General features: G+C 41.0%; 1 protein-coding gene across 2 annotated transcripts in view; it reads right to left on the reverse strand.

Moving 5' to 3' along the window:
- Nucleotides 1–19,295, reverse strand: part of PTPRB (protein tyrosine phosphatase receptor type B) — a 58,077-nt gene that overhangs the window by 37,799 nt on the left and 983 nt on the right. For both annotated transcript variants that reach the window (XM_068190204.1, XM_068190203.1), the window contains exons 2-4: nucleotides 18,502–18,891; nucleotides 9,193–9,431; nucleotides 3,815–4,091 (exon numbers count right to left, since the gene is read on the reverse strand). In XM_068190204.1, coding sequence (XP_068046305.1) covers nucleotides 3,815–4,091; nucleotides 9,193–9,431; nucleotides 18,502–18,891 — 906 coding nt within the window. The remainder of the gene's footprint in view (nucleotides 1–3,814; nucleotides 4,092–9,192; nucleotides 9,432–18,501; nucleotides 18,892–19,295) is intronic.

The raw sequence follows: 19,295 nt of genomic DNA on the forward strand, positions 1-19,295 counted from the left end.
CTACTTCATAAGCACTTTTCTGAAGATTAAGTAAGAGGGCTGATTTCATTGTCTTTACTAAACACAAATACCCATTTCTTTGGGATGATACGCAACTTAGAGAATCTATAAAATATGGTTATTTTTTTTCTCCTTGTACTTTGTCTTTGAAATGATGATCATAACCATTACATGATTACAGATGATAGGTTTATACAGCCTACAGTTAGAGCCATGGCACGTGTTGCTCCTACAGATGGCTAATAAATCAAATGTGTCCCAAATAACTTGAAATTTACAGGAGTGAACATATGGCCTGGGTATGCTTCTGGCATTTAGAGAGTTACAAATTAGAATGAAAAAACACTCTAACAGTCTGTGTCTTGGAAGATGAAGTTCTATCTTCTTTTCATTCAAATATTTAATGGATTTTCTAACAAAAAATTATTTACCTGTAGTTCTCTCAGTACAGGAGGCTTGGATTGGGTAGTAACATAACATAGCACTGCGATATTTTTGCAGAGAAAGATTTTGAAAATGGCATTTATAAGTCTATTTTAGAAGACATAGTTGAAAGTGGGGTAATTGCCAAACTGTTTTCCATGGCTCTCTAGACCAGTATCTCTAATCTGCATTTCAATTCTGAATTGAAATCTTTAAATTTAATTGTATTTTAAGCTGTATTAATATACTACTGTTTTTAACAAGACCTAGTCATTCATTGAAATATAGTTATAGTGGTGCACAGACATTTGGAGATTTGAGAACTTAAAATGTATCTTACTTGTAACCGGGAATGACAAAAACCTACCATCTTTTGCCATACATCAGTTTTGCAATGGAAAATTTCTCTGTAGCTCAGAGCTGATAAATGGTGTTATCATCGTTTTCTCTGTTTCATATTCTACCAAAATAGCACAAATGTCCCCACTGTGTGTGTTTCCATGTCTATGTATACATGGCTTATGAAGTGCATATGTGACAGTGTTTTCCATCATTTTTGATGACCTATTTTAATTCTGCTCTACCAGATAAAATACTTGCTGTTATAAATTTACAATCTACAGATCAAAACTTCTTGAGTAAAGAGAGTCACTTTAGATAACTAGTGTGGATTCTTGTACCACTATTTCATACATCATTAGACTTTAGCTCTAGGTATCCACAAGTGAAGTAGAAGCTGCTTCTCCATGAAAAGATTCACAAGGGTGAATCTGGTGTTACTTGAGAGTTTATGGAATCTTCACAAGCTGCACAATTATTCTATCCGAATATCAAACTTGCAAACAATATAGACCATGATTTTAATGTGACATTATACAGTCAAAAGGCCAATACGGTCCTCTCCCATACTTTCACATTACCACTGCAGCTGTGGCATGCATTATTCATTGCTTTCACCGTGAGTTCCTAGTCAGAAAAGATCACACTCAAAATTTAACCAAACGTTTTGGATTTTAAGTGCTTAGCTACTCAAGTACTTTGTATAAGAAACCTGATGAAACCTAAAGTCAGAACTGGCACACAAAAATTTTTACAGGACTGAATATGAGCAAAAAGCTAGTTTCTGCACTCTAGGTATATAAACAAACCTGTAACTTTCTCACACTTTCTCATGTGTATTTATTGTATCAATATGATACAGATGTTCAAACATCGTTTTGCAAAAATAAAACACATGAGATGGGATTCCTTTCACTTCAGCCAACTACACTTCAGCTTCCTGGTCTAACCTAGCCTCCTTTGATAGCCAGTGGAGAAATCACCTTCAATGGACAGCTTAGCCCATCTTCCTTAGGAAGGGAACCTTACTGACCAAGGTCAGACTTCGTGGTTTGAGATAGCCCATGATAACTCAGTTCCACTACCATTGAACTTGGTGGAAATTTTGTTTACAATATGGCTGGAAAGACTGCTTACACTTCCATATTCACAGGACAATTTTGCAGGAATGCATGCCTATGGACATTCAGGCTTAGTAGACAGTAAGCTAAAACTACTGTCAACAAGTTACAAAGGAGCAGGTGAAAAAGAGCTTCCATGAAATTGGTTTAAAATGCTGCCCCTAGTGGAAACATAAAAGGAATAATCCTCCCTCATTCTACATTGAAAAGTTTAGTATGGACAATACAATACGTGTTGTTCACAGGCATAATTTAGAAAAATTATTTAAAAAAAAAATTTAGGGCTAATTGTGTATTTTGAACACCATGATGCAATTCATCTCAAGGAAAGCAAGGAACCACAGAATAATCTGAGTAGCTCTCTGCAGGAAACATTCATGGCTCCTCTATTCTTATTTCGTGCTTTTGACTGATCTCTGCTATCCAAAATCCAAATATAAAACTCACTTCAACTATGGCATACCAATTATCAGTATTTCAACTTAAACTTCAATCAGACTTTTCACTTCAATGTCAGCTACATAATATGACTCTAATGATCAGCTGCTTTCAATCACTTTCATCATATAGCCTTGAAAAATCTATTTAGTGATAAAAAAGTCATAAATGGCATGTACAAGCTTGTGTTAATGGTTATGCATTAATCAAAATACGCTTTAAAGTGGTTATCTTCTCACCTTCTATGCAAGTGTTCAATTATAGAACTTTACTATACAGAAATGATGGTGATTTATACCTGTCTCTCTGATAATGGTTATTTCAATTTTCACATTACAAGTCATCAATATTAAAAACAATCGGCATGATGCACAACAAATTTAAATCACTATCTGCATAGAAACTATTACTCATTTTTACTAACTGACAGGACTTGTGCTTAGTGTATAGCTATGACACCAGCAGACTTGTCAATGGATTTTTCTAAACTTGAGTTACCACAGCAAATGAATGGAGAGTATTTAGTGCATTAGTATGGCTAATGCAGGAAAATGGCTCTGACAGAAAGCAACACTTCTGAACAGGCAATTGTGAAGTACTTGGCTGCTGTAATCCTCAATACTAATATTAAGCACCTCTCTAAAAATAACACCTTAGGAGCAAATCAGAGAGGCATTTCATGATGGACTTTATTTAAGATATCTTTGTTTTGGGTCTTGAACTACTACCTCTAAGAGGCCGAACAGTATTATATTTTATCATCTTCAAAAAAGAACAAATACAGGTAGAAAGAGGCCAGTTGTGCCACTGCAGCTGTTGCCATTCAATGCTGTCCATTGCTTCACAGCTGGATTGTTCACATGCCCACACAAACACGAATGCAGAAAGGGGATTTCCTTGGCAGTCCTCTGTCAGGCTGCTGGACCATTCTTACAGCCAGTCATGGATGTGTCACCTGGAAGTGCTCTGTACACAACTGTATATCATAACACCTCACTGGTCATATCTAAGGAAAACATATATGAGGGAAGTTTCAGCCTCACTTTCTGACTTTCAGGCTCTGGTTAGACAGAATAAAAGTATGGAAATAGGCTGAAACATTAAGTTACCCTTAAAGAAGAATTACCTGCTATGAAATAGATCGTGTTTTAAACACAGTAAATAAACTGTCAGCTGAAGAACTATGAATACAATGCATTTACATGAGCACAAAGGATGTTTTGAGCTACTACTCGAAAAATCTTTTTTTTTTTTTATTTAATATCCTCACAGCACCTTCTTTTTTCAAGCCTGCTGGGTTAACTGTCGGCAGGAGTTACTTCTGGCAGTGGGCTAAAGAGAACTCAAGTGCAGGGCTGCTATGTTCAGCAAACACTGTCCACTTTCAGTAGCTGTAAATGCATCGCTCTCCTCCTCCTCTCGGAGCCGGCCGAAGCAAGGGGAGGAAAAGCCTGGCGTCCCTCCCCGCGCACCTGCCGCGCCCGCGCCCGTACCTGTCTGCAGGGAGATGTTGAGAGCCTCGCCGCCGGCCAGGGGCTCGATGCGCAGGTGGTACCAGGTCCCGGCCTCCAGGCCCCGCAGGGTGCAGCCGTAGGTGCCGTTGCCCTCGGGGGCGGGCTGGCAGCCGGCCGCCTGCCCGTCCTCCGAGCGCCCGCTCAGGCTGAAGTTGCAGGCGCGGCCCGCGGCGCCCCAGCGCAGCCGAACGCTCTGCCCGGCGACGCTCCGCTCCGTCAGGTTGGCGCTGCATCCCGCAGCCTGCCCCGGCGCGGCCTGCGGAGAGCGGGGAGAGCTCTGAGAGACCCGCCAGTACCCCCGGGCTCAGCTCCCAGTCCCGTCCCCGCGCTGTGCCGGTGCGGGGCGAACCTGCCCGTGTCCCCCAGGCTCGCCTGCGACCTGCGAGGGACGACCCTACACCGCCCCCCTCCTCCCGGCCGCTCACCTTGGTCAGGGCCAGCGCCGTCCACAGGGCGAATCCTGCTCCATAGCTCAGCATCGCCGACAGTTTTTAACGCAAAAAACCCTCGCGGGGAGGGGAAAAGAGGAAGGGACGGCGGGGTTGGGGTGGAGGGAATCCGAAGAAGTGAAGTGGCGGCGGCGGGCCCCGGGGGCCGCCGCTCCCCGCCGGGCTCCGAGCCCTGTGCCGGGCCGCCCGCCTGCTGCATGCGCTCGGGGCTGCCCCGGCCGCCGAGCCGCCTCCCTGACACCGGCGTGGGGTGGGGGGGCTGCCCGCCCGCGGCTGAGGAGGAGCGGAGGAGGCGGGGGAGGCGGCCGCCGCTTCCCACGCTGCCATTCTGACCCGGGCTGACTCTCCCGCAGCCCTTCCCGCCGACTTCCGCAATCAAGAGGCGATTTCCTCGCGTCTCGCTGCGGGGGGCGAAGCTCGGTGATTCGGGACCTGCCGCCCACCGAGCAGGCGACCGGCCCCGGGGTGCCGCCCCTCTCTCCTTAAGGATCCCACCTTCCTCTCGGCTCCTCTCCCACCCCACCTCCCTTCCTTCCTCGCTGCTTCTTCCTCATGTCGATATTCCCCTGTGTCTTGTCCTCCCCAGCGCTCCCCCCGGCGCACGGGTCCCTCCAGCGGTGCCGCTGTTGGGGGGCGGCACTCTTGTCTCACGCTGGCTGCACTTCACCTGGCGCTGCCTTGCCTTGTCTCATGGCTGCGTCGCCTCGCAATATCTTCTTGCCTCTGCCTCAACCTCGCAGCTGCCTTGTCTCATGCTGGTCTTGCCTCATTCCCACCTTGCCTGCCTTACCTCACGGCCACCTTGCCTCCTGTGGCTCTTTCTCCTCCTGCCCGCCGCTCCTCTTGGACACGTTGCCTCATGCTTTTTTCATTCCATGTCCTCCGTGCACCTCACACCTGCCACCCTTCACAGCCGTCCCACCTCCTGGCCCACCCTCCTCTTGGCCTCAGTTATCAGTAACCCACCAGTCCAGCTCCCATGCCTCAAACTGATGTTTTTAAACAACCAGACACCACCAAGGCCTCCATTCTCTCGCTGGCCATGTGGCACTGCAACCAGAGGCCTTGCATCCAGGAGAGTCCCGCAGAGCCCAGCTGAGCTCCTGCCTGGAGCAGCAGAGTCTGTGAGCAGCCAAGTCACCTCCGTTTTCTGTTTCGACTTGTGTCCTTGAAACTATTCCTTCCCACATCCTCTGAATAACTCCCAAGCTAAAATTACACATGCCATGGAAAGCAAGAAAGTCTCCCTGTTTTCAGACTGCACCAATAAAGCTGTGTGCACCTACAAGTTGGCTACTGGCAAAATGAAAACTTTCCATTTCTGTCATGCATACCCATTTCCTTCTTGCTTACATTTCAGCCTCTGAGAACTCACATGTCAGTGTGTACATGGGGAGACAGAGAAGAAGAGTAGACAGAAGCATTTTTGCACCTTCAGATATTCAAATACACAATAGCAGCCATGGAGTGGATTTCGGGGTGCATAAAAGATAAGGAAATGGACATTTACTTTCTTCAATGGGAATGATATTTTTCTGCATCTTTCTATGCTGCATTATGCATGTGGGATTTTAACTTTTTAAAGCAGTACATCAACCAAATTCAACACCATCTCTGTATCAATTTTGCCTTCTTTGAGGGAGGAAAAGGTTCTAGGTTCTACAAACATTAGTCTGCCTTTTAGGGGAGCTGCTGCTCTATGATTTTTCTGGGCACTAGCCTATCAAACAAGATACAAATATCTGAAAAACCTTAGCTGTCCTGTTCTGAAATCAAAAGTCTGAGCACTCAAGGGTGTTACCTGCACCTACAGAAAACTTCACCTGTCCCAATCGAGCTCCATGCTTGGTCCTAGGGACATGGTACTAAAAGTGTTGTGCTGTACTTTGCAAAGCTGAGGGTAGTTAATAACTTTATGATCATTACCTTAAGTGACAATAAAAATCTGTGTTGGTTATTATGCCACAGGAGAACAAAATCTCCTTTGGAAGAGATGTTTTACATACTTCAGACAGAAGGAGGAACCAAACCCCAAAGAGCTAGCACAGGGATAATCATACCATTGATAGGAAACACAAGGTGTGTTTCTTAGACTGGGACTAAAATGACATAGATGTCTTGTAATCATTTAAGGTAAGAGTTTTACAGTGTGATTTCTTCTTTAGGTGACAGTGATTTGAGCTTAACAGCATAAACCACACCAATACTTTTCCACCACTGGAGAAGTGCAAATCTGAAGGCTTATTGGGATGTTTGGATTACTTCAAAACCCTCTCTGAAAATTAAAACATTCAGGGTAACCTGCCTTTCTTGAAAAGTAGCTCATATTATTCTAAGGATTTTTGAAAACATCCATGACCGGAACTTCCAGGGAAGATATAATTTGGATATTTAGATGTAAGTTGTTTAAGTAGATGTAATAAGTAAAAGGAAAAAGAAGCATAATCAACACTGCAAACATAAAATTCAGGACAAAAAGTGGAACCTACCACAAGTAAAACTTTAAGATTTTTGGAAATAAATACCTGTTTGTCTCTTGTAGCTAGCATAAGAAAATTTATGGAGGAAAATTATATTACTGCTTCTCAGAAGTGCTCATAATTCAGAAGTTCCTACTTTATTACTCTTATTCTTGCTATCATAAAATCTTTACTTTTCTGTATTAGTAGGAAAGTACTGGTTTATTACAGGTTTTGAGACCTCCTTCTGTATGTTATCCAGCAAAAGTTGCTACATGGGTAAAGTCTGACACAGATGTCTATACCAACACTGGAATAAAACATGAGTGGTCCATCGTTCACTGGGGGCAATATATTAATATAGAATAGCCAACATAATGCAAGTAATTATTTCCAGACTGTTATTGAATAAATGGGCTTTTAGTAAATCAGCAGTAACACAGCCTTTAACACTTACTGACCTGTGTGGCAAGCCAAGAAACTAATTAAACTGAAAAAAGAACTGGAAGTAAGTTTTGGGAGTTGCCGGACGTGTCTCTAATAGCAGGCTCCAAAGTCCCTTTCAGACACTTTCCCAAGGTTTCCTGACTATTTTTTTTTTAACACCAACCTCTGTGTCTCTCTAATCAAGAGGAAATGGGCTTTGCATAGCTTTTGTCATGGATTCAAAGTGCAAGCTGCAGTTTTACTTGAAATCCATGGCAGCTCTAAACCAAACATTTTGTTCAATTGAAATGTCACTATTGTCCCCCCCCAAAATGGGTATGTGCACAGCCAAATAACAACATAGCTTTACTTCTGCAAACAAGAGGCCCTAGCCTGGGCAAATGCAGTTCATAGAAGTTATTGTCTTCCTCACAACAATATTCAGCACTTAGTCTATGTGTTTTCAAAGTATTGTGTTAAATCCAGTTAATACTTTAAACATCCCTGAAATTTGACAAAAAGTGTTTTTATTTGTGTGTCTAAATTGGTATATCTAGATTCAAATGTCCAGAGCCAGTTGGAAGCTACAAGAGAAAGCTATTACTGATTTTTTTTTCATAGATATGCTTAGACAGCTTATCATCAAAATTCTGGTTTGAAAGTTTTGACCTAAGCAGCTTGTTCAGTGCAAATGATGTGATTCAGGAGGTGAAGTGGGGTATAAACACAAGAGGCATTAGTTTCTGTGAAATGGTGCCATTTCTCTTGCTTTGGCAGGATTATGTAGTGGTGTTGGAGGCAGTTGGGGTAATACCTGTTTTTAAAAGACATTTCCATTTGGAAGGAACAAGTATTCTGCGTGGGGGGGGTATGCAAATGAACAGAGGGCATGAGCAAACAAGCTCAGCCTGCATGCACTGAGCCAGAAAGATCACATTTTAAAAGAGCTGCATCAATTGTGGAATGGGGTGCAGTGCTCCCGCTCAGTCCCTTACCCTCATCAGCATCAGAACACCGGTGTTGGGGTCCATAAACCATCAAGTTTGTGAACCCTGACACTCTGTCCACAGCCTTCCGAAACAAAATACATTTCTTAGTCTTATCTGCTTCAACACACAGTAGTAACTAAAGCATGTTTGCCTGCCCCAATACATTGAGTGTAGTGTGATCCCCTGCAAGATAAGCCACAGGGAATTTAGGGATTTTCAGTTCTAAACCACTATGTGATAACAGTGATACAGGGACCAATAATGTCCTGCATGCTTTAGTTCTAACTGCCTGTACACATTTTGCCAGTGGTGATTCCAGATTTGCTCTCACATTACTGAACTGAGTCTTGCAGAAAAGGAAGACTGGAAATTGATTTGGAGCAAATGGCTTGTCATGTGCTCCTTCTACAGCTGGGGCTGGTAGCCCTATTCACCTTCTCTGCCAGGGCAGTTTGTGGCAAGACAGAGCAGAGACCAAGTGTCTGTGTGTTTCCACTCTGCCTATCAGCTAGTAAATAAGATGCCCCTGGTCAAGGCTAGGGTTCCTTTTGAGACCAGTTAAAGCATTTGTATTTCTCTTGCTGTGATCTGTAAACAATGTATGTAATTATCTGTAAATAAGGTCATTGCATACTATAATTCTTAAGACCCTCACGTCATACAACCAACAATACCAGGGCCTGAGTCACTGAGATCAGATACCCAGGCTCCTGTGGGTCCTGCCACATCCAGGAGCTTTCCATTGCTTCTCACATATCCTGATAACTTCCCTTGTACTTCTCCCAGTGCAACATGCGCACCAGGATTGGGCTGTACAGAAGAGGCAGGATTTTTCTGCAGCTGTGCTTCTAGCAAAGGACACTGTCAGCATGAACATCAAAACAAAGCATCCCATCAGAAAAAGAACAAAGCTTAGTCTTTTAGCTAGTTTTTTCAGGTTTTGATTTGTTGTTTTTTTAAGCCCACTTGTAATAGCTATCAGGCTCCACAGAGTGGAGCAGGCTTTATAAAAATCAGTAATTCTTCTTTCTTACCTCTTCTGTAGTGCTAGAGTATTGAAGAGTGGTTGTTGGAATCCAGGCTTTCTCTGTTACTGCAGATTCCAATTCAAAGTAGAGGTTTTCAATGGGATTTTTACTGAAGTGTTCAGTCACATTTCTGATGAACATCTCTGTGCTACTTTTCAACACATTTTCAGGCCTAGAAGTTAGAGCGTTTGAAGAGGGGGATGTAGTTCTAGTACTCCACACAGAAGTGTCTGCATCTTGGAGATCTAAAACAAACAAAGGAAAATGATTAAAATCACCTCAACAATTTTATAAACAATTCATTAGCTTCAATAAACATGGGTGATACAACTTCCAAGTAGTTTAAGTGCACCTGTCAGTTCTATAAGTTTTTTGTTTTCAGTGCAAACATATTTTTGCATCAATACCAAAGCCTGCAAAACACAACCAGAAAAAAAAAAATAATGTCCCTGAACACTCATACCATTAATTTTAAATGTAGTCTGTCAGTGATTCTGAAGGGAAGAGAAAGGTTGTGTTTTGTCATTAATGGCATAAGTTTTTTCATTTGCAACTTTTTCACTTGCTTGTATCTATCAAATGGCACACAGTACCAGCTTTATATTGTCAACCCTCTCCCCTCCTTTCTAAGTGCATTGGCCAGATTCACATCTGCCTTTTGTTGGTGTAAGTTTAAAACATGGCTTTGTTCAGTATAGTTTTTCAAGAGAATTTTTTTTCTCAACATAAGTGCTCAAGTTAAGTTCCTTATGCCCACATGAGCATTTCTCTTGCTTTCTAAAATCAGTCCTATGCTGACCCCATGCTAGTCCCTGACTGCTGCCTTCCCAAGGCTCAGCTAATTATCTATAACTTAACTGAAGTATCTGTAAATATGGCAATGGGTTCGCTTTTTTAGTCACGTATACTTCAGAGAAAGCCAAAGTTGCAATTAGAGCTCAGGAAAGATTTTACTACACATTTTTCCTCCACATTTTCATGGCTCTTCCTCCCCATTGGTATGTATTTAATATCCTTTCTTTGTGGCAGTGAGGGCAGGGTTCAAGCTGTGGTGGCCTCTACATCTGGTAGCATCACATTTCAGCTAAACTATTGGAATTACTCACTGGCCCCATCTCACAAAAAGCTGCCCTGCCAGTGCTGTAACACAGCTAGTGTGTATTGGCCCGATGCCCAAGACACTTTGTCTGTCCTTGAACTGGGGTCTTCAGCATGACAGAACCTTGTTTGGCTGCTGAGCCACTGGGCTGGTTGCCATTTATAACAATTTTAGCCCACAAATCCTTTAAAAAAAAAGTAGTGACTGGGTTAAATTGCAGCAGAAGCTTTCAAATGCAATTACTTGGTGTGCAATTGTGATGTCTTAGCTGAACAATGTGTGATTACCTCTTACCCAAAGAAGCAGTGGGTGAGCTTCCACAAAATCAACATTATCAGGTTTTTCTGTATATGTGTAAATATATATGTTAACATGTTTATGTAAAAAAATTTGTAGCATTTTGATTTGCACAGAAAAGTGAGATTGTAAACCCTAGTAGGAGACATTTCCATGCAAGTGTTTACTGTGCTTGACAGCACAGTGAGTTCACCTGGTACATGGTTCTGGAACTTTTTGAAAAGTAGTGGTTTACTGGAATGGGTTGGTATCCAGAGTAGATATTTTCCTTCCTTTTATCTAATTGTGCTTCTCTGGAAATAAAAATAAAAATTCCAAGTCTCCATTAGATTTCAAAAAAAGTTGATTAAATATTTTTCCAAATCAAGGCAGTGAAAACAATACTACAGGTCTAATTCTTCTCTCACACTTGTGCAAACGGTTTCATTGAAACCTCAGGTTTTGTCCAACTCTGCACAATCATCTTCATGCTGCTGCCTCTGCATAACCCCCTCTAGAGAGCCTGAGGTGCAGAGTCTGCTGTGGTCCCATGTCACATACCTTCATGGTTCCCACCAGAAGGACAGGAACCTTGTGCTCAAGCTGTCATCAGCTGCTGCAACAAACCCATTAGCTGACAGAAGTCCAGACTTAGTCTAGATTCCATGACAGTCATTGTTTCTGGAGATCTCCTATTTATTGTGGATCTCTGAAAGTCTGTGGTAGGCAACTAGAAATCCTAGCCCTGAGGACTTGGAAAGAGGTCTATGCCTTTCGGATAGCTCTGTGATATCTCTGAGATATCTCTCTTCTACTTCAGCAGGAAGTAGAACTTACTGATAGAAAACAAAAAAAGGGTATATCTGCCATCAGCAATCTCTTAGGAAAAAAGGCCATACAGTTGGGTTTCTAAATATATATTTACACACCCAACATGTAAACACACTAAAAAAAAATTTAAAATCTTAGCTTAATTTACAGAAAAATAGCAGTGATTCCAACAGGAAAGCATTTGCATACCAGTGCAATTGTGCTTTAGGAAAGATGCTCCTCCATAAAAAGGAAGCTGGTGCTGCCAGTGACATTTATGGGACTCAGCAGTCAGGGAATAACTGGCATTCCTGGTGCAGGAGCTGAGTGGAGAGCTCAACAGTCCTGGAAGCAAAACACTTGGTCCACTTGGTCCTCAGAAAAGTTCCACCGTCCCACAAAGGTTCCATGAACAAGCATTTGGTCACTGCATCACCCAACCTTTCATGTTAATAAGCTTCAGGCTATTCTGGCTTTCCAGCTAAAGGATCTTTCCCAGAAAATACTGGTTACAGTCTGTTGCCTGTAACCTGTGGATAGAAGTGACTTGTGTACAGAACTATGCCATACCGGAACTTCAGACATATGTAGCAGTGTTTTCCATATATCCTACAGTGGACTGACTAATGGGTTTCATATCTGTTACCCATTTTAAGAAAGTCAGAATCCATGTTTATATTCTAAATAAAGCCACTGTTGTGATCCTAGCATAAGGACACTCATAGCCCTTCTTCAGCAGCAGGCACTTAAGAAAACTGGATATTATAAGGCCCATGTAGCAGGTTTCTATACAACTTCAGTTCCAAATTTTTTAACCAGAAAAAACTCACCTCCTTTCTGGACATTTGTGAAGTACACAGAAATCTCAACAGTGGTATTTTTCAGATGTGTTTAGCATTGTTCCAGCAGCCTCTTTGGAAATCAATCATAAAACTGTTCTTGGGAACAGAACAGCAGCACAGACACTGATGTTGATCACTAGTGGCTGCATGATACACAGTGTGTGAACATAATATTGCAATAATCAGTAGCACACCCAGGAGAAATGATGATGTTCTGACTAAGTGCATATTTCATCCACAGAGTGAACTGCAAACCACATCCATCTGCACAGCAGCAGGCAGCTTACAAGGAAGGGACTTCCAGACATTTGCATGTATGAATACCAAAAAGTGTTAGTTGTGCTGGTTAGTTGTCAAGTGCTGGTTAGTTGTGAAGAACTGAGAACCCTACAGTGGTGCTTTTAGCCTTAGCTGAGATGGCACAGTGCAGCTTTCTGAAATAGTTCACATTGTACTGATCTGCCTACGCTATTAGAGCACAGTTTCAGAAAACTAAGGCTGAACTGCTAGTGAAACACAATTGAATCAGATATTTAGTGTATAAGATACAAAATACTCCATAAAACTGCATCTAACTCTCTGCAAGACTTGAAACAAGAAGGGGTTGCTTTAAGATCTCTTTATGTGCAGGACAAAATGAATTATCTTTTTACCTGTCTAACTACTTGTAAATAAAAAAAAAACATAATTCAGATTCCTGTTGTATGTCGAAGTATGACAGAAAAACAAAATCCTCTGAATATCCCTTCTTTCCTATTCAATGTGACTTTTAAAACCTGAAAAATCTGTGCTGCTTGAAAATGTTTTCTTTCTTTATTTCATTGCTGTAGAAATTAGAATAATTTGTATCTTATGTCAGAGAAGTCGAATGTCTCCAAACTCCAGTCTAATCTTGAGCTGCTCTTTTACTTGCTTGTTTTTGAAATGCTGAAGTAGCCACTGAAAGGTTCTTTCAGCATCAGTGGTAGCAGAACATCCATATAACTATGATGATAACATCATTGCTGTAACAGCCCTATTTCTGACACCATGGGTAGTTCCAGCTCACCCTGAAGTGGATTTTTGGTCACTGTAAGGGGCATCTAGATTCCACTAACTCCATGGATTACACCTCTACTGAAGAGAGCTCAGATACTCAGGAATCACATAGACACAAGGAATATTTCTCTGTGTGCTCTGAGGGGTTCTGATCCCCAGAGAAACACTGCCTTTAACCTTTGCCCATGGAGAGGACTTCCCAAGACTTCGAGATAGACTAGAATCTAGAAAAGTGTGAAATTGGTAATAGAGAGTAGTATAGTATGTCACTTGTGTGAGAAATTTAGGTTTTGGGATTTTTAGTATGGTGTAGATGGGAAGCAAGATGGAGGAATTTGGGTGTAGTCCCTGTCTTCATCTACTCCATTTTCTGCAGTGTTGGTGGCACATGGTGATTGGTCAAGGAAATCACAGTGTAGAGGTAACGTGGACAGTCAAGGAATGAATTATTGGTAGATAAGGAATAATGTAAGTTTTAAGAGTTAATTAGATAAAACCACTTTAAAAGACCTTGACGCGGTACATTTCGGGGCCATTTTGTGGTGCTGTTCTAGCGCGCTGAGCCTGTAGTGGACAGTGTGCAAAACTTTAGATAACAATAAACAAGAAGCTGAAGACCAAAAAAAGTCCCGTGCGTCTCCTTCTTCCTGGCACAGAACTATTAGAGGAGGTTTTCCCCCCATTTGGGGAGCCCCCAGAAGGGCCCAACATAAATCAAACATCAATACCTAGGTCTTGGTTCAGTTGCCTAAACCTAGTGGAATCTGAACTGCCCTAGGGCATCTGAAGCATCTGCCCAGACTCTCATAACACTTATGGGAGACCTGTGTCTTTCTGGGCTGGCAGCCAGAGATCAGGTGGAATATTGTGGAGCATCTTAAATGACAAAAAGCACTTTGTTGAGATAAGTGAAATAATCCCTTCCTTCAGACACCTATATTTAAACACATGGAAGTTCAAACACACTCCAGCTTCTACATGAAGGTCCACACAAAATAAAGGGAGAGAATGTAATAATGAAAAACACCAGTATAATTGTTTGCAATTGGCATCTTTGTTAGCACTAGCAGAAGATGAAATCATAAAGCAGGACATGCCTGATTGCTCTGGGAAGCTGTGCCTATTGTTCCATTTTTTTCCCTATGAAAGTAGCTAAGCTGGTTTTGTTCGATATTCTCTGTGCTGTGGCTCATTAAGACTTTGAAAATTTACAAAATCCAAAGACCTAAGCTACCACTTCAGATTTCTCCCTTTCTTTTTAGAAAATCTAAACCCACATTTATCTTTGAGTTTCTATCAGTATGCTATTGGATTTTGTACAAGGTCTTGTAATTATGTCGAAGGATCTGACACTGATGCCTCTCTTCGTCCAGGTGGAGCTCAGCAAAAGTGGTCAGCCATGTATTTCTTCGACCAAAGAAAGAAAACTCAAGTAATTTTTGATATTTCATGGGTTCACATAGATGTTAGCAAACTCTTATACTTACAACACCCTATAAAATAACTTGGAGAGATTAAAATGAATTTCAGTGAATGCATTTTAGGAAAAATGTTTTGGGTCAACTTAAAGGTGGAAAGAAAATATTGTTTATCACTGTTCTAATTTATCCTGAAGAAATCAGTAAAAGTTATACTCACAAAAATTTACAACCAGTAGTGAACTTATGTATGGATTATTGCAGTATCTACAAACACTAAAGGTGTGGAAAGCTTAAAGCCTAAAGATATTTAATTTACATTATTTCAAAAATAGGTAAGAGTTGCTGCCTTTTCTGTGCTTCTGCCACCTTTCTTTGGTGCTTTTCCACCTTCCCAAGAGTCCCAAGAAGATGCACGTCTTCCCTCCTTATGTTCTGCAGTTGCTACTGCTGTTCCAGTGGTTCAGAGCATGCTTGGAGTGTGCACTGCTCTGGTCTCTTCTGCGCTCCATCTCAGCCACTGAAGCATCAGCAGTGGGATGTGAACTTAATTAGCAGAAGTTCTGATTATGAAGCAGCTAAACTGAAAGGGGGATAAGGGGAAGAGAGAAGCTTATGTGAGAGAAATGACCCCATACAAGAACCAAGGCTAGAAAAGGGGGAAGGAACAGCATAATCATCAGATGGCACATCAGACTTCAGCTCATACCTGGTATCTGATATTTTGTCTATTTCAGGCTGGAATCAAACAAGAGATAGAAAGATGTTCTAGTTGTTATTTGAATTCCTTGTTCAACATGTTTTATATCTTTGTAGATCCCACTATGGTTCTTCGGTGCTTGGCACACAACTGTAAGTAAACCCTCCACAAAATCAGCTACTCTTTTTGAATGTCTTGATATCCACAGCTCTAGGCTTGCCCCTACCATGTATGACATGATGGAAGAGAAATGCAATGAAGAGCATCATATTACAAAACAGTTAGTGTCACCTTCTGTATCCAGACTGCTCTACAGCCTGTGTGACAGTCTCTAGAGCTCAGTGCATAACTGCAGCATACAGCTTGGCCTTGTGCCTACTCATTTGAAGCAATTCCCAACTTAGTGAATAATCTTTGGCCAGCAGTGGTTTTGAGGTTTGCTGGTAATATTCAAGGTGCCACATAGCATTGCATCTGTTCTTAATTGGATATTTTATTGAAATTAATCTACCCAGAACAAATGAAGCTTGTAAGAATTGCTTATGCAGCTCAGGAGTGACATCAGTGATAGTCTGTCGGCATTAATGGTGGACATTTTTTCCACACGTGTTATTTACATGCAACATTCTTTGTTCTTTTCAGTCATCCTGCCTTCTACCTCTTCACCTGCCCCATCTTTTCCTCTTGCCTGTTTCCATTCCTGTTCTTTTTCCTGGTTTCTGAGCTTAGAGAAGCTCTGAACCTAACAGTGGGCTGGTGAAAAGAAGGCTTTAGCATTACAGAGATTTTTTTCTCTCTCTTCCCAGAATGTCCTCATGAATTTGGTGGGAAATGAAGTCTCACTTTCTCAAGGGATACTGATACTTTATGACCATTCTTCATGTCAGCTACTTCAGTTGGAGACTGATTCAAACATGAGTTTGTGTGAGAAGGACTGTTTACTGCTAGATTTGGAATTACCTCGGAGTGAGCAGAGATGGGTTACATTCCCAAATTGATCCTGGTTTCCACAAACAGTCATTTAGGTCAGGACTGTTACAAAACATGTAAATCCAAACACATCTCAGATGGCTGATTTGAAATCCAAATCCAAGCTCAGACTTTCCCCAGGCTCAGAAAAATCATGTTTGATATTTGAGTAAGGTCCAAAATAAAAGGTACTTGCAGTTATTGGGTTTGGAGCTTGTACTCTGTCTGGGGTGATGTTTGGGATGCAATTCAGTGAGCTAGTCCTATGCCAAAATAGAACTCTTTTTATGAGTACTGTGAAAATAGAGGGTAAATTATAGCAAAATGTGGTCTTAGTCAGGAGTAGAAAAAGTTACAGCCATTTCAGCTCCAAAGATTTTGCTCAGTTTTTACTATCTTAGATAAATATAGACCAAATATGTTATTTTAGGTGGATCCACTTCTGCTTGTACTGAAAACAGATAGATGTTCTTGTAAGACTAATTTTACACATTTAGCATTGAAGATTTTTACATGCATATGGATGCTATGACCAGAATTGGGGGCATTAGATATTGTTCTCATAGTACTTACTACTATTTGAAAAATTAATCTCTTTGCACTACTTCCACTTTATATTCTTATATTCCTAAAATTCTTAGTTAGGTATTGAGGATTATAATGTTTTATTGATTTTTCAACAGAACTTCCCAGAGCTGTCAAAAATAAGGTAAGTAACACTCTTAGAAAGGATTTACAGGCCTGTCTATGGAGAGAATTTCAGGAAAATCAAGGTAAATTCATTTAAGAACTGAGCACAGCAAACAGATGAGAGGGTGCTTTAATATCCCATGAAAATTGTCGTAGTGCTTATTGATCTTAAATTGCTTCTCCTCTTAGGATGATTAAGAAAAGTGTGTAAGGTTACTTTGTTAGGCCACACTCCATCCAGCTATTTAAAGGAAGTAACTTTACCTATGCACCTCATCTGAACTGTTCGTAGTGTCTTTGAATATGCAAGCCATACGTACCCCACAGGACTTCAAATGATTTTGCCATTTTAATTTCTAACATATATGGGAGGGCTGGGATGGCATCATGGCCACTTTTCCATTCCCTGATTCTGCAAGCTATCCTTTCATACATCCACTCAGATGAGTAGTCCTGGTCCTATGAGTAAAGTTCTGCAAGTGCAAATTTGCTGAAGAAATGATACCCTGCCTTCCAATAGCTAGGAGTTCAGAAAGAATGAGGATTTGGTTTAAACATTCTGAAAACTTGGACATATGCAACAGTTTTAAGTCATAAAAGTTATTTTTAACCCTGCAAAGGCAAGAATTAACAGTAAAAAGATGTCTGTAGGTTGTTCTTATTTACTATGAAGAATTGCTTAATAGTGCACAAGAACAATATTAACAAGTTTGCCAGGAAGGATTGACAGTGGGACATTGAAGAAAGCATTATCAAGCAGTATTCAAACCACCGTAACTTCCATTTTGCCATGGATATAGAAACGCACAACTACACAGATATACTGCTATATGTCTGTAGGTATGTGCACAGACCTTTGCATTTCAAGGTATTATTCCAAGAATTTCTGAGACTTTTGATTCAGTTCATTATTCTCAGGTTTTTGAGTGTTCTCATGTATATGGCATCTAAGAACAAAACTACACTGAGTAAACATGCAAATATGTAAGCCACGACTGTTCTAATTATGCATTTAGGTTAATCAGAGAAATAATTGTGCATGTGTTGGATTTTCAGTTGTCTTCTTGCTCTTGACAGATTGAATCTGGATTTGTATGATAAAATGAATGGGGAGGAGAACTTCTTTGCATCCACATTTTTGTAAAGTACTAGGAATCAGTATTCATAGTTTAGAAATGGAAAAAGGAAATGACACAACAATAGTGAACTGAGGTTACATATAAGCACATTGATCCAAAGATTGGGAGTAGAAAAAAGGAGAGACATCCTGAAAATATAAAGTGGATTAAAAACACCAGTTGTGAGAAAGACAGCACTCAACTCAGCTGTTCTTTAATAGTTCTCAAAATGCTTTTCAACTGTGAAAAACATTCTTCTGTATGAATAAAATATATTTTTCACATTTGAGTTAGCATAACAGAGACATTTTTATTACCAAAACTCCCAGGATATTTTCTTGAAGGAATAACTCACCTTGCTTTGAGCACAGATTTACATAAACAGGTTTTCCCGTCTCGCTGGCTTTTAGCTGCATCCATGTATGAAGGTATTTTTTACTCCGCTTGGCCATTACCTTCTGACCTTGTTTTGTGAGGAAAAGGGAGCTGTTGGCCACCTTCAGGAGCCCATCCTCGTGGCAATTCCACCTGACTGCCTGGGGACAATCGATGATGATGCTGCGAGACGACAGAGCAGAGCGTGTAGAGATGCTCAGGCACTGGGCAGACTTCACATGGAGGAGCCTGTCGTCTGCCATCCACTGCCACTTCTGGTTCAGGCTTGTCATATTGCACTTTTCCATAATGACTCCTCTCTTTTCTGAAAGACACTGCTGTTTCTGGACATGGATAATCAGAAACCCTTCTGGAAAAGGAAAATTCCAGAAAAATAAGATTGATTATACATTTACTTGACAAAAAGCAAATTCTCAATGATTTAAAATATATGAGCAAATAAATCTTTCTTCCCACTTTCTGTGCGTTGAACTTTTCATGAAACTTCCCATAAGTTGAACCTATTTAAAAAAAACCTCCAAACACAACACTCACGTGATGCATGTGCTGGTAACATAAATAATAAAAATGAAAAACCCCAAGCTATTGTGGCAAGGTTATCTTGACCTGCATTATATATAAAAATAAGAAAAAATTAAACTGGATATAAAAGAAATCCAAGAGCTATTAACTTCAAACACCAGTTCCTCATTTCCCCTGCTGGAAAGCAAACAGATCTACATGCGTTCTCAGTCTCTGTTTCAGTTTTACAAC

This window comes from Anomalospiza imberbis, chromosome 5, assembly GCF_031753505.1.
Source record: "Anomalospiza imberbis isolate Cuckoo-Finch-1a 21T00152 chromosome 5, ASM3175350v1, whole genome shotgun sequence".
Classification (NCBI taxonomy): Eukaryota; Metazoa; Chordata; class Aves; order Passeriformes; family Viduidae; genus Anomalospiza; species Anomalospiza imberbis.